This window comes from Rhinatrema bivittatum, chromosome 7 (genome assembly GCF_901001135.1).
Source record: "Rhinatrema bivittatum chromosome 7, aRhiBiv1.1, whole genome shotgun sequence".
Lineage (NCBI taxonomy): Eukaryota > Metazoa > Chordata > Amphibia > Gymnophiona > Rhinatrematidae > Rhinatrema > Rhinatrema bivittatum.
In genome coordinates this window covers 10,791,007-10,817,964 of record NC_042621.1, presented here as the reverse complement: position 1 = coordinate 10,817,964, position 26,958 = coordinate 10,791,007, and the positions used below count along the sequence as shown (strand labels likewise).

Sequence of the window (26,958 nt, the reverse complement as noted above, 5' to 3'; positions counted from 1 at the left end):
AGGTTCCATATTAGGTGCTACCACCCAAGAAAGAGATCTAAGTGTCATAGTGGATAACACATTGAAATCGTTGGTTCAGTTTGCTGCGGCAGTCAAAAAAAGCAAACAGAATATTGGGAATTATTAGAAAGGGAATGGTGAATAAAACAGAAAATGTCATAATGCCTCTGTATCGCTCCATGGTGAGACCCCACCTCGAATACTGGGTACAATTATGGTCGTCACATCTCAAAGATATAATTGCGATGGAGAAGGTACAAAGAAGGGTGACCAAAATGATAAGGGGAATGGAACAGCTCCCCTATGAGGAAAGACTAAAGAGGTTAGGGCTGTTCAGCTTGGAGAAGAGACGGTTGAAGGGGGATATGATAGAAAAGTTTAAAATCGTGAGAGGTTTAGAACGGGTAGATGTGAATCGGTTAATTAGTCTTTCAGATAATAGACTAAAGGGCATTCCATGAAGTTAGCATGTGGCATATTTAAAACTAATCTGAGAATGTTCTTTTTCACTCAATGCCCAATTAAACTCTGGAATTTGTTGCCAGAGGACGTGGTTAGTTCAGTTACTAGAGCTGTGTTTAAAGAATGATTGGATAAGTTCTTGGAGAAGTCCATTACCTGCTATTAATTAAGCTGACTTAGAAAATAGCCACTGCTACTACTAGCAACGGTAACATGAAATAGACTTAGTTTTTGGGTACTTGCCAGGTTCTTATGGCCTGGATTGGCCACTGTTGGAAACAGGATGCTGGGCTTGATGGACCCTTGGTCTGACCCAGTATGGCATGTTCTTATGGAGGACAAAGCAGCAGGAGTCATGTCGAACCAAATGTTGTCATCTATTGCTATGGGGCTGGTCTTAAGAACATAAGAAATTGCCATGCTGGGTCAGACCAAGGGTCCATCAAGCCCAGCATCCTGTTTCCAACAAAGGCCAAAACCAGGCCACAAGAACCTGGAAATTACCCAAACGCTAAGAAGAACCCATGCTACCGATGCAATTAATAGCAGTGGCTATTTCCTAAGTATAATTGATTAATAGCCATTAATGGACTTCTCCTCCAAGAACTTATTCAAACCTTTTTTGAACCCAGCTACACTAACTGCACTAACCACATCCTCTGGCAACAAATTCCAGAGCTCTATTGTGCGTTGAGTGAAAAAAGAATTTTCTTCAATTAGTTTTAAATGTGCTACTTGCTAACTTCATGGAATGGCCCCTAGTCCTTCTATTATTCGAAAGTGTAAATAACCGAGTCACATCTACTCGTTCAAGACCTCTCATGATCTTAAAGACCTCTATCATATCCCCTCTCAGCAGTCTCTTCTCCAAGCTGAACAGCCCTAACCTCTTCAGCCTTTCCTCATAGGGGAGCTGTTCCATCCCCTTTATCATTTTGGTTGCCCTTCTCTGTACCTTCTCCATTGCAACTATATCTTTTTTGAGATGCGGCGACCAGAATTATACACAGTATTCAAGGTGCGGTCTCACCATGGAGCAATACAGAGGCCTTATGACATTTTCCATTCTATTAACCATTCCCTTCCTAATAATTCTTAACGTTCTATTTGCTTTTTTGATTGCTGCAGCACACTGAGCAGATTATTTTAAAGTATTATCCACTATGGTACCTAGATCTTTTTCCTGGGTGGTAGCTCCTAATAAGGATCCTAACATCGTGTAATTACAGCAAGGGTTATTTTTCCCTATATGCAACACCTTGCACTTGTCCACATTAAATTTCATCTGCCATTTGGATGCCCAATCTTCCAGTCTTGCAAGGTCCTCCTGTAATTAATCCAGTCTGCTTGTGATTTAACTACTCTGAATAATTTTGTATCATCCGCAAATTTGATAACCTCACTCGTCGTATTCCTTTCCAGATCATTTATATATATATTGAAAAGCACCGGTCCAAGTACAGATCCCTGAGGCACTCCACTGTTTACCCTTTTCCACTGAGAAAATTGACCATTTAATCCTACTCTCTGTTTCCTGTCTTTTAACCAGTTTGTAATCCATGAAAGGACATCGCCTCCTATCCCATGACTTTTTAGTTTTCGTAGAAGCCTCTCATGAGGGAATTTGTCAAACGCCTTCTGAAAATCCAAATACACTACATCTACCAGTTCAACTTTATCCATGTGTTTATTAACCCCTTCAAAAAAAATGAAGCAGATTTGTTAGGCAAGTCTTCCCTTGGGTAAATCCATGTTGACTGTGTCCCATTAAATCATGTCTTTCTATATGCTCTACGATTTTGATCTTGAGAATAGTTTCCACTATTTTTCCCGGCACTGAAGTCAGGCTCAATGGTCTATAGTTAACCCGGATCGCCCCTGGAGCCTTTTTTAAATATTGGGGTTACATTGGCCAGTCTTCAGGTACAGTGGATGATTTTAATGATAGGTTATAAATTTTAACTAATAGATCAGAAATTTCATTTTTGAGTTCCTTCAGAACCCTAGGATGCATACCATCCGATCCAGGTGATTTGCTACTCTTTAGTTTGTCAATCTGGCCTACTACATCTTCCAGGTTCACAGTGATTTTGTTCGCACCTCTTGCGAGAAGAGGTGCGAGACTGGCCCTGCGACTGGAAGGGATGACATTTTTGGTTCAACGTGACTCCTGCTGCAGAGTGCAGGGAGCTGTATATCCACACCATTGTGATGCCTGTGCTACATTGGGCTGCCTGCCCTCATCTGCAGCGGTGGCCACTTAGATGCTATTCTGTGCTGTGCCACAGGTTGCCAACCCCGGATATAAATCAAATAAAATTAAGACATACAAAAACAATAAATAAAGACATCATCTGGTAAAATAATAGCAATTCTGCATCAACAATTGAAAGCCTGGCTAAAAAGCCATATTTTGATTTCTGAAATTTCACGTAATTTGATTCGGAGCAGATGTCAGAGAGAAGGGCATTCCAGAGGGCCGGGGCTTGGTAACTAAAAGACGACTCTCTTGTACCCTTGAGTTTGATTACTAAAGGAGGGGAAGGTGCAGGAGACCTTTTTGTGAAGAATGTAGGGTGTGGGGTGGAGTGTAGGGAATCAGGAGTTTTGACAGATAGAAAAGAGAGCCAAAATGTAAAGCTTGAAATGTTAAAAGTATTTTAAACCTGATCTGACAGACCACAGGTAACCAGTGAGGTACTTGAACTATCAGAGTTAAGTTGTCAAATGACCTTTGCAGCAGTGTGTTAAAGGCACTTGAGATAATTCGGAAGTCTAAGAAGGAGCAAATTACAGTGATCAGTTCTAGAGATCACAAAAGCATGGATAAGTAGTTTTAAATCATGAGGTTTGAGCAATGAACGCAGACACTGAATATAATGGAAAAAATAAGATTTCTGAACCATATTGCAGCTGTACAGTTCCATTGAGAGTTTAGAATTGGACTTGTACACCCAATATAATGATCACATTTTTTAGTGAGATAGTGGGTACCAAGCATTATTGGAGCAAAAGTCAAATCAATATTCTGATAGCTGATCCAGAGAGCTTCAGACTTAGCAGGATTCATCATAATCCTGTGATCAGAGGAGCAGTTAGCCACTTGATCTTAAACGGCTATGGAATCCACTAGTTTTGTTCATAAAATAGCCTCCACCTTGGAGTATGGATGAGGCACATGAATAAATTGTAAGATTATTATTACACTTTTAAAACTCAAATTGTCCCTTCTGTTTTCAGGATGGAATAGTAAATCCAACAATTAGAAAGAATTTGAAAACTGCTCAGAAACTGTACTGCTGCCCTATCGAGGGGTGTCCTAGAGGACCAAACAGACCTTTTTCACAGTTTTCTCTTGTAAAACAGGTACGTATGAATGATCAGTGACTTCAGTACATGCCTGATGTTCACTCATTTATTGGGGATTGGGAGGGTTGGGTATGTTGCTTTTCCTCTTGGGTCTATTCCTAGTTTCTTACTGATTATTTTCTGTCCTGTTTTTTATAATTTATGGCATATATTATAGGCCCCTTTTCTGGCCACTCCCACCTCCTGCTTCCCTGAGTCCTCTTCTCTGTGAGTCAGGTTGTATTTATGCCTACATAGGGTCTAGGATTAATTGCATCCTGGTTTCCTTTGATCGGAATAGACAACTTCGTTCCTCGAGTGCCACAGCGAAGCCAGGGTTCAAATTCTGCTGACACACCTTGGGACCTTGAGCAAGTCACTTAGATTGTACAATCCTGTAGATTGTAAGCCCTCTCAGGACAGGGAAGTACCTACTGTACCCAAATGTAACACACCTTGAGCTACAAATGAAAAGGCCTGAGCTAAATCTTAATAAATACTTCTTTTTGCTTGGGCACTTTTCATTGTTATGCATCTAAGGCAGGGGGAGGCAACTCCAGTTCTCTCGTGCCACAAGCTGGTCGGGTTTTCAAGATATCTACACATACTATTCATGAGATGCATTTCCATTTATTTATTTATTGAAAGATTTTTCTATACCAACGTTCGCAGAGCATCACATTGGTCTATGTGTAACATGTGGGGAAACAATATGTCAAAATTGTAACTGTGCAGGACATAAACAAAGAACATGAACATAAAGCAATACAAATATTATTTAATATGATATAATATTTAATATGATATAAATATAACAAATATAGCATATAATATAAAGCAATATAATGTAACATAAAGCAACATGGCATATAATATAATGCAATATAACATTGTAGAGCTGGAGAAGGGGGTATTAAAGCATAAAACGTTATAACATTGTACGCCTGGATATGGAACCGGGAGAAAAGGAAGAACTGAGGTTTTACGAGAAGTCTCCGGAATATCAGGGTGGTAAAAAGAATAAATTGAGTTAATAAGTACAATGTGGTGTTAGCGAGGGAGACTGCGAGGCATACAATTGGGTGGGTTGGATTATGCAAAGGCTTGTTCGAAGAGCCAGGGTATTAGGTTTTTTTTTTTGTTTTTGTTTTGTTTTTTAAATTTATGGTGGCAGGGATCGAGTCATAGGTCAGGTGAAATAGCATTCCAATTTGAAGGTCCTGCTATGGAAAGTGCTCTTTCTTTTGTGGTAGAAAGGCGGGTGGGTTTAGTAGAAGGTATGTATAGTGTGCCATTGTATGCAGATCTGGTGGGTCTATTGGATGTGTGGAAGTGTAGTGAGTTGTTGAGCCAGTGTACGTCAGGGTTGTGAAGCATCTTGTGTATAATAGTGAGATTCTTGTAGTGACTTCTGTAGGAGATTGGGAGCCAGTGGAGGTCTCTGAGGATGGGGGTGATATGGTCTTTTCTGCGAGTGTTAGTGAGAACTCTAGCAGCAGTATTTTGTAGCATTTGGAGAGATTTGATGGTGGTTGATGGGAGACCTAGCAAGAGGGAGTTGCAATAGTCTAATTTGGAGAATATTATGGCCTGTAGGACAGTGCGGAAGTCATTAAAGTGGAGGAGGGGTTTGTTTTTTGAGGACATGAAGTTTATAGTAACATTCTTTCATGGTGGAGCTTATGAATTTTTTGAGGTTGAGTTGAGTATCTATTATTAGGCCAAGGTCTCTTGCATGTTGGGCGAAGGGAGTTGAAGGGGGGAGGGTGTTGATGTCAGTTGTGTTCAAGGTTGGGGTTGTGTGAAATAATGAGTTCAGTTTTGGAGGAGCTGAGGGAGAGGTTTAGATTAGAAAGGAGGTGGGTGATTGATGTGAGGCAGGTTTCCCAGATCTTTTTTTTTTTCAATATACTATTTATTAATTTTTCAATGATATTAACATACATTGAATGAAAAAAATATAGCATATAATAAATTCATACTCATAAGTTTAAACACACGTTTGTATATGCTATTTACTAGCCCTCAACAACTGGGGGAGATCAAACACAAGGAGACGACTTTATTTAGGCAGATAGGTAATAAAATTTAAATGTAATTCGCTATAAAGAGGGACATTATTACCTTTTTAAACGGACTGGTTCCTAGTAAGAGGTAGACTAACAATCGCCAGTTTAAACTTTAACGTCTGCATTTTCTACTTCTTTATCATTAAGAAATTGTCTTAAATAAGAGGAAAGAAAAAAAGTATATGTAACATCTCTAATTTTTACAATGCATTTACAAGGAAATTTAATAAAAAATTGCGCTCCCATTTCCAAAACTCTGGGCTTCAATGCCAAAAACTCTTTTCTTTTGAATTGTGTTTCCCTGGCCAGATCCGGGAAAATCTGAACTCTGTCCATGAAAAAGTTCCCGCTGGCTACGAAAGTATGCTTTTAAAACCCAGTCTCTGTCCGACTCAAGAAGAAAAGTTATAATCAAAGCTGCAGGTTGTGGTACTTCCTCTGAAGAAGTTTCAAGGAGCTCCATCAGGTTTAAATTTACAGGAGAAAGTTGTTGTATTTCAGCATTTCCACTAGATTTTTTTTTTCTTACTGGTAAATAATAGATCCGTGAAATGGGTGGTAAAATTTCTTTCACTAACTTCAAATTTTCCACTGCATATTGTTTCCATAATTCAGTTGGTGTTATTGTCGATTTCTTAGGAAAATTTATTAATCTGAGATTTTTCCCTCTTTGCTGATTCTCTAAATTTTCTAATTTTCTAAGTAAATACAAATTATCTTTCGCCATTTCTTGATATTGATTTTTCAAATGGTCTACATCAGTTCTAACAGATTTTATTTCCTTTTTTGTTTCCGTTTGCTTTTCTTTCATTTTCTTAATTTGAACATTCATGTTACCCATTTTGATAGTTAAATTATTCAACTGTGTAGCCAAATTCTTATTAACAGTTTCTATAGCAATCCAAATGGATTCTAAGGTAAACTGCTCCGGTCTTACCAGCTGCTGTGGTTTATAAAACTTCTCCTGGATAAACAAATCTTCTTCAAATTGCTTTTCCAAAAGTTCTTCCAGCGATTGTTCTTCTCCTCTTTGAACTCCTTCCCCTTCCAACCTGACAGATCCCGGGTGACGCACTTGCCACGGGACTCCCTTCGTGTTCTGTGCGGGTTCCTCCCTGGAGTCTTCCGGGGTCCTCTCCGTCAGGACCAGGGTAGCTGTCCTACCAGCTGCTGGGTTTTCGGGTGCCGTCCGTTCAGCTGTGATTCTGTAAGAGTCAAGCAAGGACCACAAAGGATAGTTTTTCCCTCAGATTCTTTAATGCAAGTGGTCTTTTTTTTGTTTTGTTTTGTTTTAAAAGCCACCCTTGCATCGTTTACATAAAAAGACACCAAACTTTCTTCCACCAGGGACAGAGATGTCACTGAGTCAGGGAAGCTATCGGCTGTTGTTACGCCTCCTCGACCTGCTTCCAGCGACTCTTCTCCCGGTGCTTCAGGCCCTCTGAGTACATGAGCGTCCATCGGCCCGCGGTATGGACCCGGTGTCGAGGCTTCTAAATTCAGCCTCTCTCGGGCCCTCCGCTTCCTGCCGGAGTGCGGCATTAAACAAGGAAAAAATTACAAGGTAAGCGAAGAGTCGGCGTGCGTCCTGCCTCTAGCTCGCCATCTTGGATCTCCCTTAGGTTTCCTAGATCTTGAGGGATTTAGAGATGGATTTGGTAATGGGGATAAGAATTTGGACATCTGCATAGATGAAATGAGTGAGTCCTAGACTGGATAGAAGGTGGCAAAGAGGCAGCATGTATATGTTGAAAAGGGTGGAGGATAGTGAGGAGCCTTAGGGAACACCTCGAGTTAAATTGATAGGTTCAGATTCGCTATGACCTATTTTGACTGTGTAGTGTCTATTATGGAGGTATGATTCAAGCCATCGAAGGACAGTGCCAGTGATGCCAATTTCAGAGAGGCGGGTTAGAAGAATCTTGTGGCTGATAGTGTCAAAGACAAAGGAAATGTCTAGCATTGCAAGGATGTAGGAATGCCCATTGTCCATGCCTTTAAGGAGAGTATCAGCGAGGGAGATTAGGAGGGTTTAGGTACTGTGGAATTTGCGGAAGCCAAATTGAGAAGGGTATAAGATGTTGTGTTTTTCAAGGAGATCAGAGAGTTGTGTGTTTCTCACAGGACAAGCAGGATGGTTGTCCTCACAAATGGGTGACATCGAGGATGGAGCCCAACCACGGAAAACTTCTGTCAAAGTTTCTAGAACCTTGACTGGCCCCTACTGGGCATGCCCAGCACGGCACCAACCCTGCAGCCAGCAGGGGTCCCCCTTCAGTCTTCTTTTTTCCGCGCAGCAGTAGCCACGCGGTTAAGGAGCTCTTACCACATTCCTGACAGTGTACATAATTTCTGTACTCAGGGCCAGGGCAACAAGAACACTTAGACTCAGTAAAAGGTATTATAAGTGTTCCTGGGAGATGCCGTATACTAGGTGCCCTTTGTCTTTCAAAATAACCAGCATCTCATCTAATACAGGAAGTGAACCTTCTTTTATAGTTAAACATACAGTATTGCCGAACCTTCTAGAATTACGTGACTGCCCAAAGACTCATTTACAGAGACACATCATGCTGTTCACATGACAACCTATCCCTGAACTGCCCTGACAGGTTTTTCAGGTGTAGCTCATTTGCCATCACTTTCCAGATACTCCTTCTGTCCTGTAGATGATCTTGTCCAGTGAGGGTTCAACAGAATAGTGCCTGGAGCTCTCGCTGTTGGTTTCTTCTGATCTTCCTTTGATCTTCTGTGTTGTGTAAACAGGTAGTAGGTCTGTGTTCTGAATAGACAGTAGGCCTGAATTCTGTTGCTGGTGCAAGGACTTTAATTAAAGCTGTAACCTCAGGTAATTTTCATTCACCTGGCTCCTGCAGTTGAGATAGGCATCTGTGAACCACAAGCTTGTATGTTGGTGTCGTGAGAACCAAGCTTCCTTGTATTATGCTGTAAATATTGCCATTGATGTCCACCTGGCCTTTAATTATAGGCTTTGCAGAGCATACAAGTTTCCCAGATCTTCCACATTCTTGAGTCTAAGATGGTCAGAAGGTCACTGTATTTCAACAGTGTCAGTGTAATTCAACCAACTGAGGATTCTGGGAATGGCTGAATGAACCAAAGTTCTGAACCAGAGTTATGAATTATATCATTTTCCCTCTTGTGGCACCGTCAATGGTAAGGTGACACACCCAATTAAATTCTTCTTGAACTTCTTTTGAAGTAAAAATCGCCCCACAGGGGTCCCTCTTCTATCTAATTTAGTCCGCGGTGTTTCGGTAAGTTTTTTGGCCGGTTTTCGCCGACTTCCGTCGAGTTTGGCCTTCGCGGCCTGCTGGCAATGAGGTGGGGTTTGGGGAGAGGAAAGTAGAGATAAGTTAGGGGAAGGGGGGAGAGTGGAATTAAAGCTAAGCGGAGGCAAGTAGTATGGAGGTGCAGCTTCAGGGGTAGCGCTAAGGGGCAGGCCCCTTTGTTGTGTTCCTTCGGCGCGCGACGCCTACGGTTCACAGGCACGGGTTTTAAAGTGTCTGTCCCTCGTCGCTCCGCTGATGCCAGCAGGTGGGCGGAGTCTGCGGTGGGTCAGGAGGGGGTCGGCCAAGGCGTTCCTCATGGCGATGGCGGGGAGCAGGGCCGATCAGCGTCGGGAGCGGGCACAGTCTCCATTACATGCAGATGCATCTCATGCATATTGTTTGTGGATAATCTGAAAACTCAACCATCTTGTGGCATGCGAAGACTGGATATCCACAATGAATATGTGTGAGATGTATTTGCATGAAGTGGAGACTGCATGCAAATACATCTCATGAATATTCTGTGTGGATCTCTTGAAAACCCAACCGACTTGTGGCATTCAAGAATTGGAGTTGCCTCCCCCTGCCTTAGATGCATAACAATAAAAGTGGCCAAGCAAAAAGAAGTAATTTATTAAGATTTAGCTCCGGCCTTTTCACTGGTAGCTCAAGGTGCATTACATTTGGGTACAGTAGGTACTTTCCTGTCCCGAGAGGGCTTACAATCTACATTTATAACCGAGGCAATAGAAGGGGAAGTGACTTGCTCAAGGTCCCAAGGCATGTCAGCAGAATTTGAACCCTGGCTTCCCTGGTTCTCAGCCTGCTGCTTTGAGTGCTAATTAATAGAAACGCTCATATTTCCTTAGGACTAAAATCAGAATCAGGGAAAAAGAGGATCTTGGTGATTTTCTTTGTTTTAACTCTTAGTAGAATCATCTAAATGTCCTGCTGCTGTGATTTGGCAATAACAATAGAATTTTTTATTTTTTTTTTTATGAATGCATCCTAGCACTTTATGAAAATGCATGCAGAAAAGAAGCATAAATGTGATAAATGCAAGAACTCGTACGGCACTGAATGGGACCTGAAACGGCATGCAGGCTACTGTGGCAAGACTTTCCAGTGTACGTGTGGTTGCCCGTACACCAGCAGAACAGCATTGCTATCTCACATCCACCGAACTGGGCATGAAATTCCTGCAGAGCACAGGTAAATGACACTGATTAGCTTTATTAGCCCATGGCTTTTAAATTGTTCTTGGCTTTCTGGAGAGGCCTATTTCTTGCAATCAGGGAAACTGTTAAATGTTCTCAAAATCCATCCATGTAATCCATCCCTAGCAGAAGCGCTGCCCTCCATGGCAGGTGGACAAAAACCAAAGCTAAATGATCCCAGAATCTCTTCCCCCTTATGGTGTGGTCCCTTTGGAGGGATTAATTAAAGAAAAACCCTTCTTCTGTTCTTTGCACGCTTATTTCTGACTACATCCGTCCTTAATTATGAACATAACAAAATTGGATTACTAAACTCTATTCCCTCCATGAACAAGAAGATCATGAAATTCTACACAAAACTAAAGGAGTCTACTTTACAGGATGTGCATGTCCACAGTCCGTGGATATGTGTGGATCCAAAAAACTCACGACGTCCTCATGTCCTGACAGTTTGCTGTGGATAGGACATTATACGCCAATCTTGTAGGCTGCCTTTCCCTTTGAAAAGCAGGCTAATAAACTGATGCATGACTGATTGCATTTCTTGAAAAGCAATGTGGGAAATGGAATGTTCTAAGTTAGGGATCAATGTGTTCCCTGTCCCATCTTATCTGGCGAGATTGAGAGGGTGGTATGTAGTACTGCCGCCTCTGCTGGACCTCTTCTTCGGATAGCTTTAAAGATATTTATGTCGCTCATAACCCCTGATGGCATCACTGGGAGGGCAGAGAGGTGATGATAGTGAACAGGGGGGTCCTGGGGAGGTAGGCAGTGAGGGTGAGCTGAAGGTGCTGAGGAAGGAAAGGGGGGAGATAGGGGAGAGGGAGGAATGGGTTGAGAGTGAGAAGTGGAGAGCTGGTAAGGTGAGGATGGGTGGGGGTGAAAGTGAGCAGTGGGGAGAGGTAAACGCACACACCAGGGCATGGATGTTTTTCTTCCTTTAGGCCCTTTGGGCAAAAAAATGTGAAACCATTGCACTAACCTATTGCATTATCCAGCCCCCTTCACCAAAATGTAGAAAAAGAAACGAGCATCTTCTTCCCTCTAAATGTGTAGCCCATTAGTTTTGCTCTGTCGCTGCCTCTGGGTTGATATTATAATATGTTTAACTTCTGATTCCCCACTGAATTCCAGGGCTCAGAAATTTTGTTGTGCATCTCACCACGCATCAAGGAATGAAAACCTACTTGATCAGTTTGATAAACCTCCTCCTTACTAAGGCTGTTGCCATCAAGTTTCTTTTGATGGTTTGTGATTTGAAGATCATAGTGGAGGAGGAGAGAGGGAGGAGGTGTATAACTCTAGTCAGGGAAAGTGAAGAAAGTAGGATAAGGCAGAACAGCAAGTTCTAGCAGTGAATAAACACCAATTGGTCTATCCAGTCTGTTCAATTGAAATTCTTTCTCTCTGGTTCTCTACCAGTTTAAGTGGAAAAGAATAGAAATTCCTGTGCTTAAACCAACCCAACTCCTCTTCTTCACCCAGCCTGGTCTCTCAACCTTATCTGTCTCAGGTATATCTTAACAGTGCTAGCAATTAATAAAGAATCCCCCTACACCCATGCATTTCTGGAGGCCATAAAAATCTAAACTTAAGTTCACCCAAATTAATGGAATCGCTGCAAAACAGTGCAGTTTCTGTAATCCAAGTAATAGCAAGATCCAAAGCAACATGGTTTTACCAGAGGTAGATCTTATCAGTCAAATTTAATCAGTTTCATTGTCTGGGTGAACAAACAGTTGGCAAGTCCTAGATGTAGGGTACTTTGATTTCAATAAGGTCTTTGACAGTTCCGCATAGATGATTTATAAATAAACTGAGTACCCTTGGTGTGGGCCCTAGAGTGTCTGAGTGAGAAACTAGTTAATTGGGCAGTCATATAGGATAGTGGTAAATAGGAGGGGTTGTTACTAGTAGTGAGCCTCAGGGATTGGTTCTTGGACTAGTTCTTTTCAACATTTTTGTGAGGGACATTACAGAAGGAATGTTGGGAAAGGTTTGTCTTTTTTGTGGTGATACCAAAATCTGCAACAGGATAGGCAGCCAGGAAGGTGTGGAAAATAGGAGAGAGATCTCCTGAAGCTCGAGGAATGATCTAGAGTCTGGCAGGTAAGATTTAATGCTAGAAGAAGGCTGGTGACATCACAGAATGAGATGGCTGCATGAATCTGAGTTCCAGTCTCCCCCAATCCTTTGTTCTTAGAATCGTCACACATCCTTCGTGATTGAGGATATTTTTTACTTTAGATCGAGAGATTCCAAGCTTACGATGCCTCCTGAAGAAAAAAGGGCCTGATTTCAAGCAATTCTCCTTTGTTAAAGCTGCTTTAGATTCCGTGGGGCCTGGAGGAGTGGAGGAAGCTGCGGATCCACTTGTTCCAGCTATAGAGGCTAACCTGGGTAATGGAGTGTCGGTAGCGACCATGAATGAACTGCCTACAAGAGAGGAGTTCCGGCAATAGTTTTGCAATTTGCGCAAAGAGAAGAGAGATACTAAGCAGCAACTTGTTGCTATGATGGCCGATAAGAGAGAAGAGATGTCGAATATTGGGCAGAGAGTTGACTGCAACGTACGCTTGGAAGCCCAAGCTGATAAAGTGGAGAAATTACAAAAGCAATTCAGCCAATTATTGTTGGATAATTTGGAACTTCAAGCAAAAACTGAAGATTTGGAGAACTGAAATCGCAGATATAATCTCCGTTTCTAGGGAATACCCGAAATTGATGATTGCAACGATTGCCATGCGATGGTGCAGCAACTCTGCTTTTTTCCTGGTACAAAATAAAGGGGCTGCATCACCAATAGCGCATTCAGTGGTGGAAATTGAAAGCGTGCATAGAACGATAGGCCCTAAGGTGGGGAAAAAACCCCGCAATATCATTGCTTGTTTCCATCGTTTTTCTACCAAGGAAAGATTGTTCTCCGTGGTGAAGAAACAACTGTCGTGGGTATGGGAGTCACATACCATTTGGGTATTTGCGGATCTATTGCTGGTTACCATCCAGAAAAGATTGGAATTCAGGGAAATAACTTCAGCACTGTGTAAAGAGGGAATTAGTTATCGCTGGTTCTTCCCTTTTGGTTTAGTGATGACCATCCGGGATACAACGTCTAAAGTGAAAGCCATTGATGGAGCGGAGGCCACTTTGCAGGACACAGGTATTGCAGTCAAGAAAACAGCTACGCAGAAGACTACTATGGCTGTGCCGAGAGAGGACACCCCGTGACGGCAAAGAGTGGGGAAGGGAGGTCGACAATTGTGAAGGCACTCGGGAGACTCCTTTTCCTATGGGGAGGCATAGACGGTGGAAAAGGATGACCTGGGTTATCCATAATTTTAGTTTTATTTTATGGATTTTCAGCTGGTAATGGAGTCTAGAGAGGCTTCACGGAGCTGATAGCTGGCATACAAAGTTTGATTGTGTGGTTGATTTTATTAATTATGTGCTTTAAAGCTCAGAGGGAGTTCAGATTGCGTTCTGTGTATGTCTTCACCTTTCGCTGCATTTGCAATCTGCTCTGGGGCAATAGCAGATGGCTTAGGGGTATGGGTTGGGGGAAGGGATTGTTACAGCGTTATGGTGGGACGGTTTGGCTAAGGTGGGCTATGAGGGAGGAAAATGTAGGTGGTGATAGTGGATATAAAGTTGAGGAAATACGCTTAATTGTGCGCTGATTGATATGGAGGTGGGGAGATTTATGGATATAGGGGTTATACTGATCTAATTTCAAAAGAATATGGCTGTAACTAAAATTTTGTCCGTAAATATTAACAGATTAAATATTCCTCGCAAAAGGCAACTTAAGTCTGAGATCCAGGATGCGGGGGCTTCCATTGTGCTTCTGCAAGAAACTCATCTTAAACGACTAAAGAACACCTTTTGGCTTTACCTTCTCGATTCTTTGCTGCAGCCTCTAAGTCTGAAAAATATGCGGGAGTGGGAATTCTATTTCATAAGGATTTTGAATGTCTAATTAAGATGTTATGCAGACTCATGGCAGATTTCTTTTGGTAAAATTTGAAGCTGGGGAGGGTGGTGTTTGTTAAATAATGTACGCCCCCTAATATAGAGCAGGGTTCTTTTTTTGTTACTATTGATGGATGCCCTTTTGAATTCAGAAGGGGAGGGTCATTGATTGTTGCTGGGGATTTCAATTTAACCTTGACGCCCCAGTTGGACAATTCTGGAGGGAGTGGCTCGGGTACCAATAAACACAGAACTCATCTTAAAACACTTAATGAAGAGATTGGATATGGTTGATGTTTGGAGACATCGTTCTACTCATGCATTGAATTTTTCATTTTATTCAAGTCCTCATAAGTCTTACTCCCGGATTGATTTTTTTTTTTTTTTTTTTGGTGGACAAGGCAGTGTGCTTAATCAGGTTTCTAATGCTGAGATCGAATTAATCACATGGTCTGACCATGCCCCTATTTGGTTAGATTTAGTTTAGGAGTATAGATAACGGAAAGAGGTATTGGAAACTTAATGATACTTTATTGGCAGATGATGCCTTTTGCTTTCAATTAGATGACATTAGAGAGCATGTGGACAATAATGATATGGGGGACACTAATATCCTTCTCTTCTCTGGGACTGCTTAAAGGCTGTCACCCATGGGTGGTTGATATCCCAGGCAGCTTTTAAAAAGAAAGAGAAATCAGAGTTGAAAAAAGTTGCAAGATGAAATTGCAACCTTTGAAATGCTCCACAAAAGAATGTTCATACACTCAGTGTATGTTAAGCTGCAGAGGGCTAGAGATACTTTATAGTCCTTAGATCTTGATAATGTTACTTTATAATTAAACTTGGTCGAACAAGAGCATTTTGAATGGGGCAATAAAGCTAGCAGGTTGCTGGCTCGCAAGTTAAACGTATATCTCAGAATCAAATTACTAGGATCAGAAATATGGTTCTTTTTTGACCTCTGCTGATATCCGGCAAAGGTTCATGCACGTTTATGGTGAGCTGTATGGTGCAAATGTTTCTATCATAGGTAGTCAGATCATTATTTACATTCTATAGATCTTCAGAGTATCTGAAGAAGAAAATATTTTGATAAGGAAATAATCTTTTGGATATCCTACAGGTGATCAAAGAACTCAAAGTGAATAAAGCCCCAAGACTGGGATTTACGGCCCAGTTTTACAAAAGATTCTCTCCTGAATTGGTGCCTTCTTTATTGACAGTTTAATTCCCTAAGACTGGGCAACTCTTTATTCCCCGGGTCCAAACCTGGCCTCAACACGACTTCATGCTGGTCTTATAGGCCTTATATCATTGCTTAAAGTGGACCTTAAGATATTAGCAAAACTTTTGGCTAATCATTTGAACTGGGTAATGGCTGGATTGGTACATCCTGACCAGGCTGGTTTCATTTCGGGCAGGATGGTGGCAGACAATGTGCACAAAATCACTGATCTCATGGATGTGGAAAGAACATATTCCTGCTGTTTTGCTTTCAGTGGATGTTTAGATGTTTAGACGCCTCAAAAGCAAGAAGGTCCCTTGGTCTGATCACTCACTTATCTCAACCGCATTCTCATTGAACAAACCCTCCACCTCCAAAGGGCCCTCACCATCTTTCCCATACAGAAGATCCTGCTCTACAGAAGACCTCAGCTCCCACCTAGCCTCTCAACTTCCATCCATTGATCTCTCAAACCCGAACACAGCTCTCCGCTCTTGGAAAGCCATCACAGATTCCATAGCCGACAAGCTATGTCCGCTAGCAACCAAAAAATCACTCCCAAACGCCTCCAAAAGACAACCATGGTTCACGGAAGAACTAAGAAAGCTAAAACAAAATCTAAGACAGAAAGAGAGCGACTGGCGCAAATCCCCAAGCACCAATACACGATCCATCTACAAAGCCACCCTCCATCAATACAAGTCAACTACCTCTAAATCCAAAAGGGACTACTATGCATCCAAGATTCACCACTTAATCTTCGACGCAAAAGCCCTCTTCGCCTATGTCTCCAATCTCACCCAAATCATCCCACAGGAGATTCCCAACGACCTAGCACAACACAAAGCTGAAGAACTTGCTCTTCATTTTCACAACAAAGTCAACAGCCTTCTAACTCATCTGCCTTCTAATCCCACCGACCCTGCTCTTTACCAGTCTCTTCAACAATCATCCCTCAACAACAATGGTCTGGAAACACTTGAACCCATCTCTATCTTAGAGATACAAACTCTTATAAGAAGAATGAAACCTTCCTCCCATCCTTTGGATACTATCCCCACCAAACTGCTCCTGGCCATCCCTGACTCCATCGCTAAAACCTTGTCGGACATCATAAACTGCTCACTCTCCCAAGGACTATATCCTGACGACCTCAAATTGGCCTCCATCAAACCTCTACTCAAGAAACCCAACTTGGATCCTAAAGACCCCAACAACTTCCGTCCTATCGCCAATCTCCCATTCATAGCCAAGATTCTAGAAAAAGTTGTCAATACTCAACTCTCCGAATACATAGAAGAAAACAAAATCCTATTCCAATCACAATACGGATTTCGCAAGTCACTGAACACAGAATCCCTCCTCATCTCCATGTCTGACTTCATATTAATGGGCCTTGACAAAGGCCAATCCTTCCTCTTAATTCTACTGGACCTATCAGCCGCCTTTGATACGGTCAATCATTCCATTCTCACTTCCATTCTGGCTTCTATAGGTATCTCAGGCACAGCTCTCTCATGGTTTAAATCTTTTCTCTCCAACAGAGGCTTCAAGGTTAAGATACAGAACAAAGAATCTTCACGAATGGACGCATCCATAGGTGTCCCCCAGGGCTCCTCACTGTCACCTACACTCTTTAACATTTATCTTTTACCTATCTGCCAACTCCTCTCCAACCTTAACCTCAAACATTTCCTCTACGCCGACGACATCCAGATCGTGATACCCATTAAAGAATCTTACACAAAAACATTGGTTCACTGGGAAAACTGTCTCTTCGAAATTAAACATCTCCTGGCTAACCTAAACCTAGTTTTAAACTCCTCTAAAACAGAACTGCTTCTCATCTCCCCAGATAATAATGCCATCTCTAATCCTCCAACTATCCCAACTACTACACAGGTGAGAGATCTAGGAGTATTAATTGATAACCGGATGAACCTTAAAGCTTACATCAACAGAACCACCAAGGACTGTTTCCACAAACTCCAAGTTCTGAAAAGAATTAGACCACTCTTCCACACTCAGGACTTCAGAACCATTCTACAAGCTATCATTTTTTCTAAGATCGATTACTGTAACTCTATCCTTCTGGGCCTACCTTCCTCCTATACTAGACCCCTCCAGATGTTACAAAACGCTGCGGCAAGATTACTGACAAACTCCAGGAGGAGGGACCATATATCTCCAATCCTAAAAGATCTCCACTGGTTGCCTGTTCACTTTAGAATCCTCTACAAATCTCTTTCCATAATATACAAAACCATCCATCAACACACCCCACTCGACTTACAAGTCCCATTCCAAATTTATAACTCCTCCAGACCAACAAGAGACACACTTAGAGGATCTCTTCAAGTGCCCCCAGCCAAAACTACCAAACACATTACCTTGAGAGATCGGGCCTTTTCAACAGCCGGCCCCCTTCTATGGAACTCCATCCCACCGGACCTTAGACAGGAGCCCAGCCTCCCAACCTTCAGGAAGAGACTTAAGACCTGGCTGTTTAAAAAAGCTTTCCCGGACACCGATTAATTCTATTCAGCCAGATTCTACCACTTCCACATGTAAAAATGTTATTACTAATGTAAATACCTATACCTAATGTTATTCTCTTTCTTTTCTTCTCTCCTCCCAGTTCTATTACCTTGTTATTTGTAACTGCTTCCTTCTACACAAATAGGTTATTGAATTGTTTACTGTACACCCCTGTTATATGTAAACCGGCATGATGTGTTTGCAACATGAATGCCGGTATATAAAAATTTTAAATAAATAAATAAATAAATAAACATATTCCTGCTGTTTTGCTTTCAGTGGATGTTTAGAAAGCCTTCGACATGCTGCATTGGCCCTTTCTATTCCGCACTTTGGAAAAAATGAACTTTGGGTCCTTTTTTTTTTTCCGTTGGTTACATCAGCTTTATAGTGACCTGAAAGCTTGCATTAAGGTTAATGATACCTATTCTGACCTTTTTGCTATACAGCGGGGGACTAGGCAAGGCTGTCCTCTGTCTCCTTTGCTACTTGCCTTATTTTTGGATCCCCTGGAGATAAAAATCGATAAATCAGGTAATGTTTCTGGGGTCTCAGTGTGTAATATTAGTTACGTTATCTTTTTGCTGACTATATTTTATTTATATTGACAAAACCCTATCAATCATTAGTTGGGGCAGTGGATGTCTTGAGCAAGTTCGGTAAAGTTTCTGGATTTAAATTAAATCTGGATAAGTCCGAGCTACTTAATCTCTCTGTTCCAGTAGATCAGCTTTCTCAGTTGAGAAGTGAATTTCCCTTTAAGTGGGCCCAATAAGAAAATTAAATACCTGGGTATTCATATTCACAATAGCTTAGATGAGTTGTATGAGCTGAACTACTCTCCCTTGTCTAAATCATGAAATATATTTTTTAGCATGTGGTCAAAGTTCACGTTGTCTTGGTTGGGCAGGAAGGCAACCATAAAAATAAACGTTTTACCCAGGTTCTGTTACTTTTTTCAGTCTCTTCTAATACACGTCTCTACTGCTGCATTAAAACAGTGGCAAAAATGTATCTTTGCTTTTACTGGAAGCATAAGCCTTCCAAGATTGCTAGAAGTGTAATGTTTTGGACTAAACTGAGGGGTGGTCTGGGAGTCCCCCATCGTATTTGGTACTATGTGGCTGCTCAAATGCGCACTATTTTAGACTGGAATGGGAAAGATGAACAGAAATTGTGGGTGACGCTGGAACAGGTGATAGTTGACTGTATGCCATTATGGGCGTCGACTTGGCAACAGATTAGCTGTTTGCCTCCGACTACGGGTAACACTTTGAGGTTATGGAAGCAATGGCAGCATAACTTAGTGGGCAGGAGACAGTATTTCTTTAATTCATCCATTAATTACAATAGCTTTTCCCAGTGGGATTGAACCTGCATTTTTTTAGAAATGGGGTGGAAAAAAGAATTATCCGTCTGGGTCAGCTGTGGGGGAAGGGGGGCTATCTAACTTTTCAAGCTTTGCATGTTAGTTATCATTTGGAGAGTAATGATATATTCTGATACCTACAAATCCAACAATTTTTGATGGCAGAGAGAGTTGGGGAGAATTTACTTCTGGATAAAATAGTTTGAACATTGGTGTGATCATGCATATAAAATGAAGGGTATGATAACTAATGTATATGGCTTCCTTAATAAGGACCCTATAGCTAAGCTTGCATATATCAGGGCCTGGGAGAAGGATTTGGGACATGAGTTGTCTGGGAAGGGATCTAGTATTCCTCAATACGAACCAAAGCTCAATTTCAGTGATTCTATCTGCAAATAGCTATAAAGTGTTAATGAGGTGGTACCTTACTCCTGAATGCCTACATATAGGGGAGACTTGTGTTGGAAAGGTTGTGGAGAAAGAGGAACTTTCTTTCAGATGTGATGAGAGTGCCCAAGGATTGTTGCATTGTGGGGGAATTTCTCCTCTCTTATTAAAGAGGTAACCCATATACCTCTTCACCTTTCCCCTGAAATTGTGGTGTTGAATCTACGCTTGGATCTCACTCCCGACCTGTGGTTGTTGGTTCACCAAATTATATTAACTGCAAGATGTGAGCTAGCCTCTTGTTGGAAGATTACTATACCACCAGTAGTAGCAGTTACGAGGAGACTTGAGAGGATTTGTGAATTGAATAAATTAATGGCATTTAAAAATCATAATCTCTCTAGATTTATCTCTATATGGAACCCATTTGTAAAATGGATTTCTTTGCACTAGTAGTTCTAATTATGTGTTGGATTGTGAATATATTTCCTTACTGGGTGCTGTTTAAAATGTTGTACTGCCTATCTTATCCTTATTTTCATATTTTGGGATCCTTTGGAGTTTGGTTTCTACTACTTGGCTGGTTCCTTGTGGATTCAGTTGATTCGAGTGGATCTATATTGGCGTGTATCGCCGTCACTTCTGTCATTTTCTGCTGGGGATGCGGAGGGTCCGGGTGGGTTATTCTGATCGGGAGATTGGGTGTGGAATATAATAGTATTTTAACATTCTTCATCTCTGTCTTTAATGGGTGCGCAGTATTGTATTTTTGGTGTTATATTTTTATTGAACATTGATTTATTTTATTTATTTATTTAACATTTTTCTATTCCGACATTTGCACGAGACATCACATCGGTTTCCAGATAACAGCAAATTCAGCCAACAGGGCTTTACATTGTAACTGATATTATAACTAGGGGGAGGGGAGGGAAGGGGGCAGGGCAGTAACTTGGAACTGAATGAGTATGCTGGGAAGAGAGTAGGGGAATAAGGAGGATTATTTACAAAAAGCAGGAGTTATTTACATTCTGTATACATTCTAATATGTACATTCAATATATGTACATTCAATATGTACATTCAATATACACGGGGAGGGAGTGGGGGGGGCTAGGTTAGAGAGGGATGGGAGGTAGGGGGGGTGAGAGCGGGGTGATAGAGAGGAAGGGGTAGGGGGTGGAGGGTGGGGGGTGAGGGGGGAGGAAAGGGTCTGTGTGAGGGGTGGAGTGGATTGGGGGGGGGGGGGAATGGAACTGGGATGGCAGATTAAGAGTAGGCGTGTGTGAAAAGCCATGTTTTAAGTTTCTGTCTGAATTTCTTTGGACAGATCTCAAGGCGTAGACTGGTGGGCATTGAGTTCCATAGCTTGGGACCAGCTAAGGAGATGGAGCGTTGTTTGGTGGAAGCGAGGTGGGATAGTTTGGGTGTAGGAGTGGGTATTGTTGCAAGGTATGGTGATCTGGTTGGTCTTGATGTCGTACGAAGGTGTAGAGTGTCGGAGAACCAATGCATATTTGGGTTGTGGATGGCTTTGTGTATGAGAGTTAGTCTTAAAGATGATTCTTGAGGATATGGGGAGCCAATGTAGTTTAAGAACGGGCGTGATGTGATCGTTTCTACGTGTGCCTGTTAGAATGCGTGCAGCTGCATTTAGTAGGAGCTGCAGGGGGGTTGTGGTATTTTTGGGAAGGCCTAGTAAGATGGCGTTTGCGTAATCTATTTTGGATAGGATGAGTGCCTGAAGCACAGTTCTGAATAAAAATTGCAATTTATTTTAAAAAAAAATTAATGCTAGAAAAAAGAAATACAGAGTTATGCATTTAAGCTGCAAAACCTCTAAGGAGATGTACAGTATTGGATATGAAATTCTTGTAAGGATAAGAGAAGCAGGATCTGGGAGTAATTGTATCTGATGATTTTAAGGTGGCCAAACAAGTGGTAAAGCAATGGCAAAAGCCAGAAAGATGTTTTGCTGCATAGGGAGAGGAATTTATTTATTTTATTTATTTATTTATAAACTTTTCTATACCGATATTCGTGGCAACATCATATCTGTTTACATTATAACAGCAAGGAGTAAAATACATTGAACAGGGGAGGGGGATACATAGGATAAATAGGAACAAAAAACTTAGTACAGGAAGAAAGTGAACCAAGCAATAAAATCAACACTAAGAGATAACAGAGGCAATAGATGTTCAATAGTAATTGTGGTTGAAATTAAAATTGCAGCCACCATCACAATAGAAGAAGTTGTGACTGAGATTGCAACTACAATAGCAAACCAGTTATAACAGAGGTTGTGACAGATAAATGTACAGGTACTCCAAAGAGCTGGCATGTTAGGAATGAAAAGGGAAGCAGGGCAGAGGTTATTGGGGGTACGCTTGTTTGAATAGCCAGGTCTTGAGGTTAGCTCGGAATTTGGATGGACATGTTTCCAGACGTAGGTTAGACGTAGGTTAGGGTTAGGGTGTTCCAATGAGTGGGTCCAGCTATAGAAATGGCTCGTTCCCTTGTGGATGTGAGGTGTGCATGATTTAGGGTGGGCACATGAAGAGTCCCATTCTTGGAGGCTCTAGTGAGTCGCTTGGAGCGTTTTGGTTGAAGTGGTTCTTCCAGCCAATTGGAGTTGTGGATGTGTATGGCTTTGTGGATTATAGTGAGGGTTTTATAGAGAATGCGGGAGGGGATAGGGAGCCAGTGCAATTCTTTGAGGATAGGGGTAATGTCATATTTACGGGCATTAGATATAGCTCGTGCTATAGCATTCTGCAGTATCTGAAGGGGTTTAAGAGAGGTGGAGGGAAGGCCTAGAAAGAGTGAATTGCAGTAGTCAAGTTTTGACGTGAGAGTAGCTTGTATGATCGTGCGGAAGTCACTGGTATGCAGAAGAGGTTTTAGTTTTTTCATGACGTTGAGCTTGTAGTAGCCTTCCTTAAGGATTTTGTTGATATGATTTTTTAGGTTCAGTTGCTGGTCAAGTTGCATACCAAGGTTTCATGCGCAGGGCTGCATAAGGTAGGAATTAAAGGCGGGATCGTTTGCAAGGTTGGGATTAGGGGGAATATTATGAGAGATGAGGAGCAGTTCGGTTTTAGAAGAGTTAAGGGCAAGGTGGAGATTGAATAGTAGGGTGTTTATGGAGGAAAGGCAGTTCTTCCAGAATTCAATTGCATTAGTGAGAGAGTTGCGAAGAGGAATAATGATTTGAACATCGTCTGCGTAAAGGTAGAACTTGAGACAAAGGTCTGTAAGGAGATGACAGAGGGGGATGAGGTAGATATTGAAAAGGGTGGATGAGAGGGAGGAGCCTTGAGGGACTCCTTGGGGCAGGGCATGGTGGGAGGATTTGGCATTGCCAATTTTAACAGAGTATTGTCTGTTAGAAAGATAGGATGTAAACCAATTGAGGGCAGTGCCTGAGAGGCCAATGTCAGTGAGACAGGAGATAAGTTGGGTGTGGCTTACAGTATCTAATGCAGCAGAGATGTCTGGCAAGGATGAAGCAATTACCTTGGTCCATTCCTCTGATGAGGTGATCAGAGAGGGAGAGTAGCAGGGTTTCTGTGTTAAGGTGCTTACGGAATCCGAATTGAGAGGAGTGGAGTAAATTATTTTCTTCAAGGTAGTTTGTTAGCTGGGAGTTGACTACCTTCTCCATGAATTTTGAGATGAATGGGAGGTTAGAGATGGGCCGATAATTAGATGGGTCTTGTTGGGTCTAAGGAGGGTTTTTTTAAGAAGGGGTTTGAACACGGCATGCCTGAGGACAGGGAGCTGTTTATGATATTGGCTAAGGGTTTGGCTATGGTGTCTGGGATCGAAAGTAGGGCTTTTGTGGGAATAGTGTCTGAAGGATGGGAGGCAGGTTTCATCTTTTTGAGGATGGATATGATTTCAGTCGATGAGGTGAGCTCAAGGGAGTTTAGGGTGGCAGGTTTAGAAGGGAGGTCTTGTGGGGTATAAGGGGTTTCAGGAGGAAATCTGAGGAGGATATTAGATATTTTGCTATGGAAGTAATGAGCTAGTTCACGTTTGTTCTTTGCTTCATTATCAGGGATGGGAGGGGGGTCGGACTTAGTGAGTTTATGTTGGTGATGGGAGACACACGGAAGCAGACACGTCAGGCAGAGATCTTGGGAAGGCACCCTGAACTAAAACGGGCGCACTTCTTTTATTGTCCTGGGTTACATCTCATCAGAGTAAACATCATACCATTGGTTACAACACTGCAGGATATACAGCTGCAAGGCTGCTTATGCTATGCACGTGATTAACTCATATTATTAATTTTGTCAAAGCAAGCAAGCATTCTGTGTTTAGGGCAAAGGTTGTTTGTGAAGCTGAGATAAGAAAGTACAGAGAGCTGAGGAATGCTAAAGCAGACAAGCTCAGCGTGGTATGCCAGCCCTGAGCAAAAGCCTTTATTCCCCACAAGTTTAGAGATGTATGAGAAGAGGGCTTTCGGATTGTAGGTATAGTCATGTATTCTTGCAGAGAAGAAGTCACGTTTGGCATTTAGGGTGGAAGATCTGTAAATGTGAAGTGCAGATTTGAAGGTGGCAGCTTTCTGATGGGAAGGGTCTTTCCGCCAGGCTCTCTCCTTTTGTCTCAGGTTGGTTTTTTTTTGTTTCAGATCGGCAGTGTACCAAGGTGTTTGGTTCTTGGCCGTAGGGTTTAGTTCATGTCTAATGATAGGGCAGTGTTTATCTGCAATGTCTAAGGTGAGGTTGCTCCAGGATTCAATTGCGGCATTGGGATTAGAGCAATCGAGTTTGTGGATAGAGTTGGAGAAGGCAGGAATAAAATCATCACTGGGGCAGGGTTTTCTAAAAATAATAGTGTTGTTGGGCATATGGTGATTTGAGACGGGGGTCTTTATGGAGAGTAAAGTTTTGATGAGGGTATGGTCTGACCAGGGGACAGGGGTGTAGACGGGAGTGTTAGTGGAAAGGATCTGAGAGTTATTAAACAACAAGTCTAGGGTGTGCCCAACTTTATGGGTAGGAGAGGAGATGATTTGCTTGTAACCCATGGCCTGAAGGGATTTGAGGAAGGCTTCACAGGTTGAGGAGCATGGGGAGGCATCAACGTGAAGGTTGAAATCTCCTAAAATAATAGCTGGTGTTTCAAAGTTAATGTTGTCAGAGATGAATTTGATAAGAGGGGAGGGGTTAAGTTCTATGAGGCCAGGGGGTGCATAAATAAGGCATGCTTGAAGGTCGTGGGATTTGAATAGTCCAACCTCAAATTTGGTGGGGGGTTTGATAGTTATGGGTTTGAGTTTTATATGTTTTTTGACCGCAAGGAGGAGGCCTCCGCCTCTTTTCTTCGGTCTAGGGATGGAAAAAATATCATATGAGAGGTTGGGAAGCTGGTTGAGTAGGACCGTGTCGGAGTCTCTGTGACAGCACAGATGTCTGGTTTACAGTCATTAGCAGGTCGTTAAGAATAATGGTTTTCTTGGCAAGAGATTGGGCATTGAAGAGAATTACAGCTAGGGTGGTTAGTCCTAGGAATTGCGTGATAGGTGAAGAAAGGATTGGGATAAGGGATTTGCGATGGGAAGGGTGGTTATGAGGTGTGAGATAGAAAGATCTGTGGGGGTTGTAGTGGATGCATGGGATAGGGAAAGTGAGTTGGCTTGCTGTGTTCATTATCATGTTGAACTTGGGGTTAAGGATGGTTCCAGTTGATGGCAGTGTACGAGAGGGGTGGGAGGAGGGAAAGGGGAGGCAACAGAAATATAGGAACAATGTAATAGGTGAACAGCGTTCTAGTTGCTAAGGCAATGTGCAGGTAATTGCATGAAGGACAATGACGATAAAGTTTCAGTAGCCAAGACTAACTCTCAGAAATATATCAAGCAATGCAAAGGGGGGGAGCAGGACGATGCGGCTAGGGTCGGTTAGGTGATGGGGTGCAATAAGGGGCAGGCCCCTTAGTCGCACTCCTGCGCGCGACTCCTGGCACGCGACGCCAGAGGTCAGGGCCGGGAATTTAAAGTTCTCTCTGGCCCCGGCTGATGATGCAGTGATGTGGGCAGGCCGACCAGGGGACCATGCGGCCGAGGAAGAAGGTAGGCAGGCAGGTGATCGGGCAGGCGAGGCGATTTGGTGGCAGCGCTACGGGCCGCTCCGAGGCTCCAGGACCCCAATGGGTCAGCGCCGGAGCAGAGCGCCCAATTCGGCAGCACGGAGCAGGCCGAAGAAAGTGAGCGCACCAGAGGTCAGGGCTGGGAATTTAAAGTTCCCTCCGGCCCCGGCTGATGATGCAGTGTTGTGGGCGGGCCGAAGAAGAAGGTAGGCAGGCGATCTGGCGGGCAGGCGAGGCGATGCGATTCGGCGGCAGCGCTACAGGCGGCTCCGAGGCTCCAGGACCCCAATGGGTCAGCGCCGGACGAGCAGGAGCAGAGCACCCGATTTGGCAGCACGGGGCAGGCAGAAGAAAAAGGGATTGCCACTGTGTAGGTTCCTGATGAGACCTTAGTTGGAATACAGTTTTAAAGTCTGCACCTTCAAAAGTATGTCAACCGATTGGCATTGGTCCTCTTCGTTCTAAAGCTTATGGGGACATTCCTAAAGATCTAAACATATTTACTCTTGAGGAAAGGCAAGATATGACAAGAGACATTTTAAATGTCTCCAGGGTTTCCATGCACAGGAGGCTAGCCTCTATTAATGGCAAGGAGACTCTAGAATGAGAGGTCATAAGATGAGGATGAAAAGAGTAATCTAAAGAAATATTTCTTTGAGAAGGTAAATGGATCCATGGAGCAGCCTTCCCGTGGAAAGGCATGGGATAAATACAGGGGATCTCTGAGGGAATGGTAGGGATTGTAAAGTTGAATTAGTTGGGCAGACGGCTACACCAGATAGGCCACATATGGTCATATTTCTGTTTCTAGAATGCTCATATGTCATAGTATGTGTAGATCCAAAGAGAAAAAAACCATACCCGTCAGTCTTTGTCCCCTCTGACTTGTCCTGAAAATGTGATGTGGACAGGACATCAAATGAAAATGTTACTACAGGGACAAATGCACAGACCAAGCAATCTTATAAGTTTTCTT

General features: G+C 42.5%; 2 protein-coding genes across 4 annotated transcripts in view; one reads left to right on the top strand and one right to left on the bottom strand.

The window, feature by feature from the left end:
* C7H16orf46 (chromosome 7 C16orf46 homolog) overlaps positions 1–26,958 on the bottom strand; it is a 63,693-nt gene that overhangs the window by 9,128 nt on the left and 27,607 nt on the right. The window lies entirely within an intron of this gene.
* The window catches only part of ATMIN (ATM interactor), a 45,114-nt gene that overhangs the window by 12,849 nt on the left and 5,307 nt on the right, over positions 1–26,958 (top strand). For both annotated transcript variants that reach the window (XM_029608140.1, XM_029608141.1), the window contains exons 2-3: positions 3,703–3,828; positions 10,185–10,384. In XM_029608140.1, coding sequence (XP_029464000.1) covers positions 3,703–3,828; positions 10,185–10,384 — 326 coding nt within the window. The remainder of the gene's footprint in view (positions 1–3,702; positions 3,829–10,184; positions 10,385–26,958) is intronic.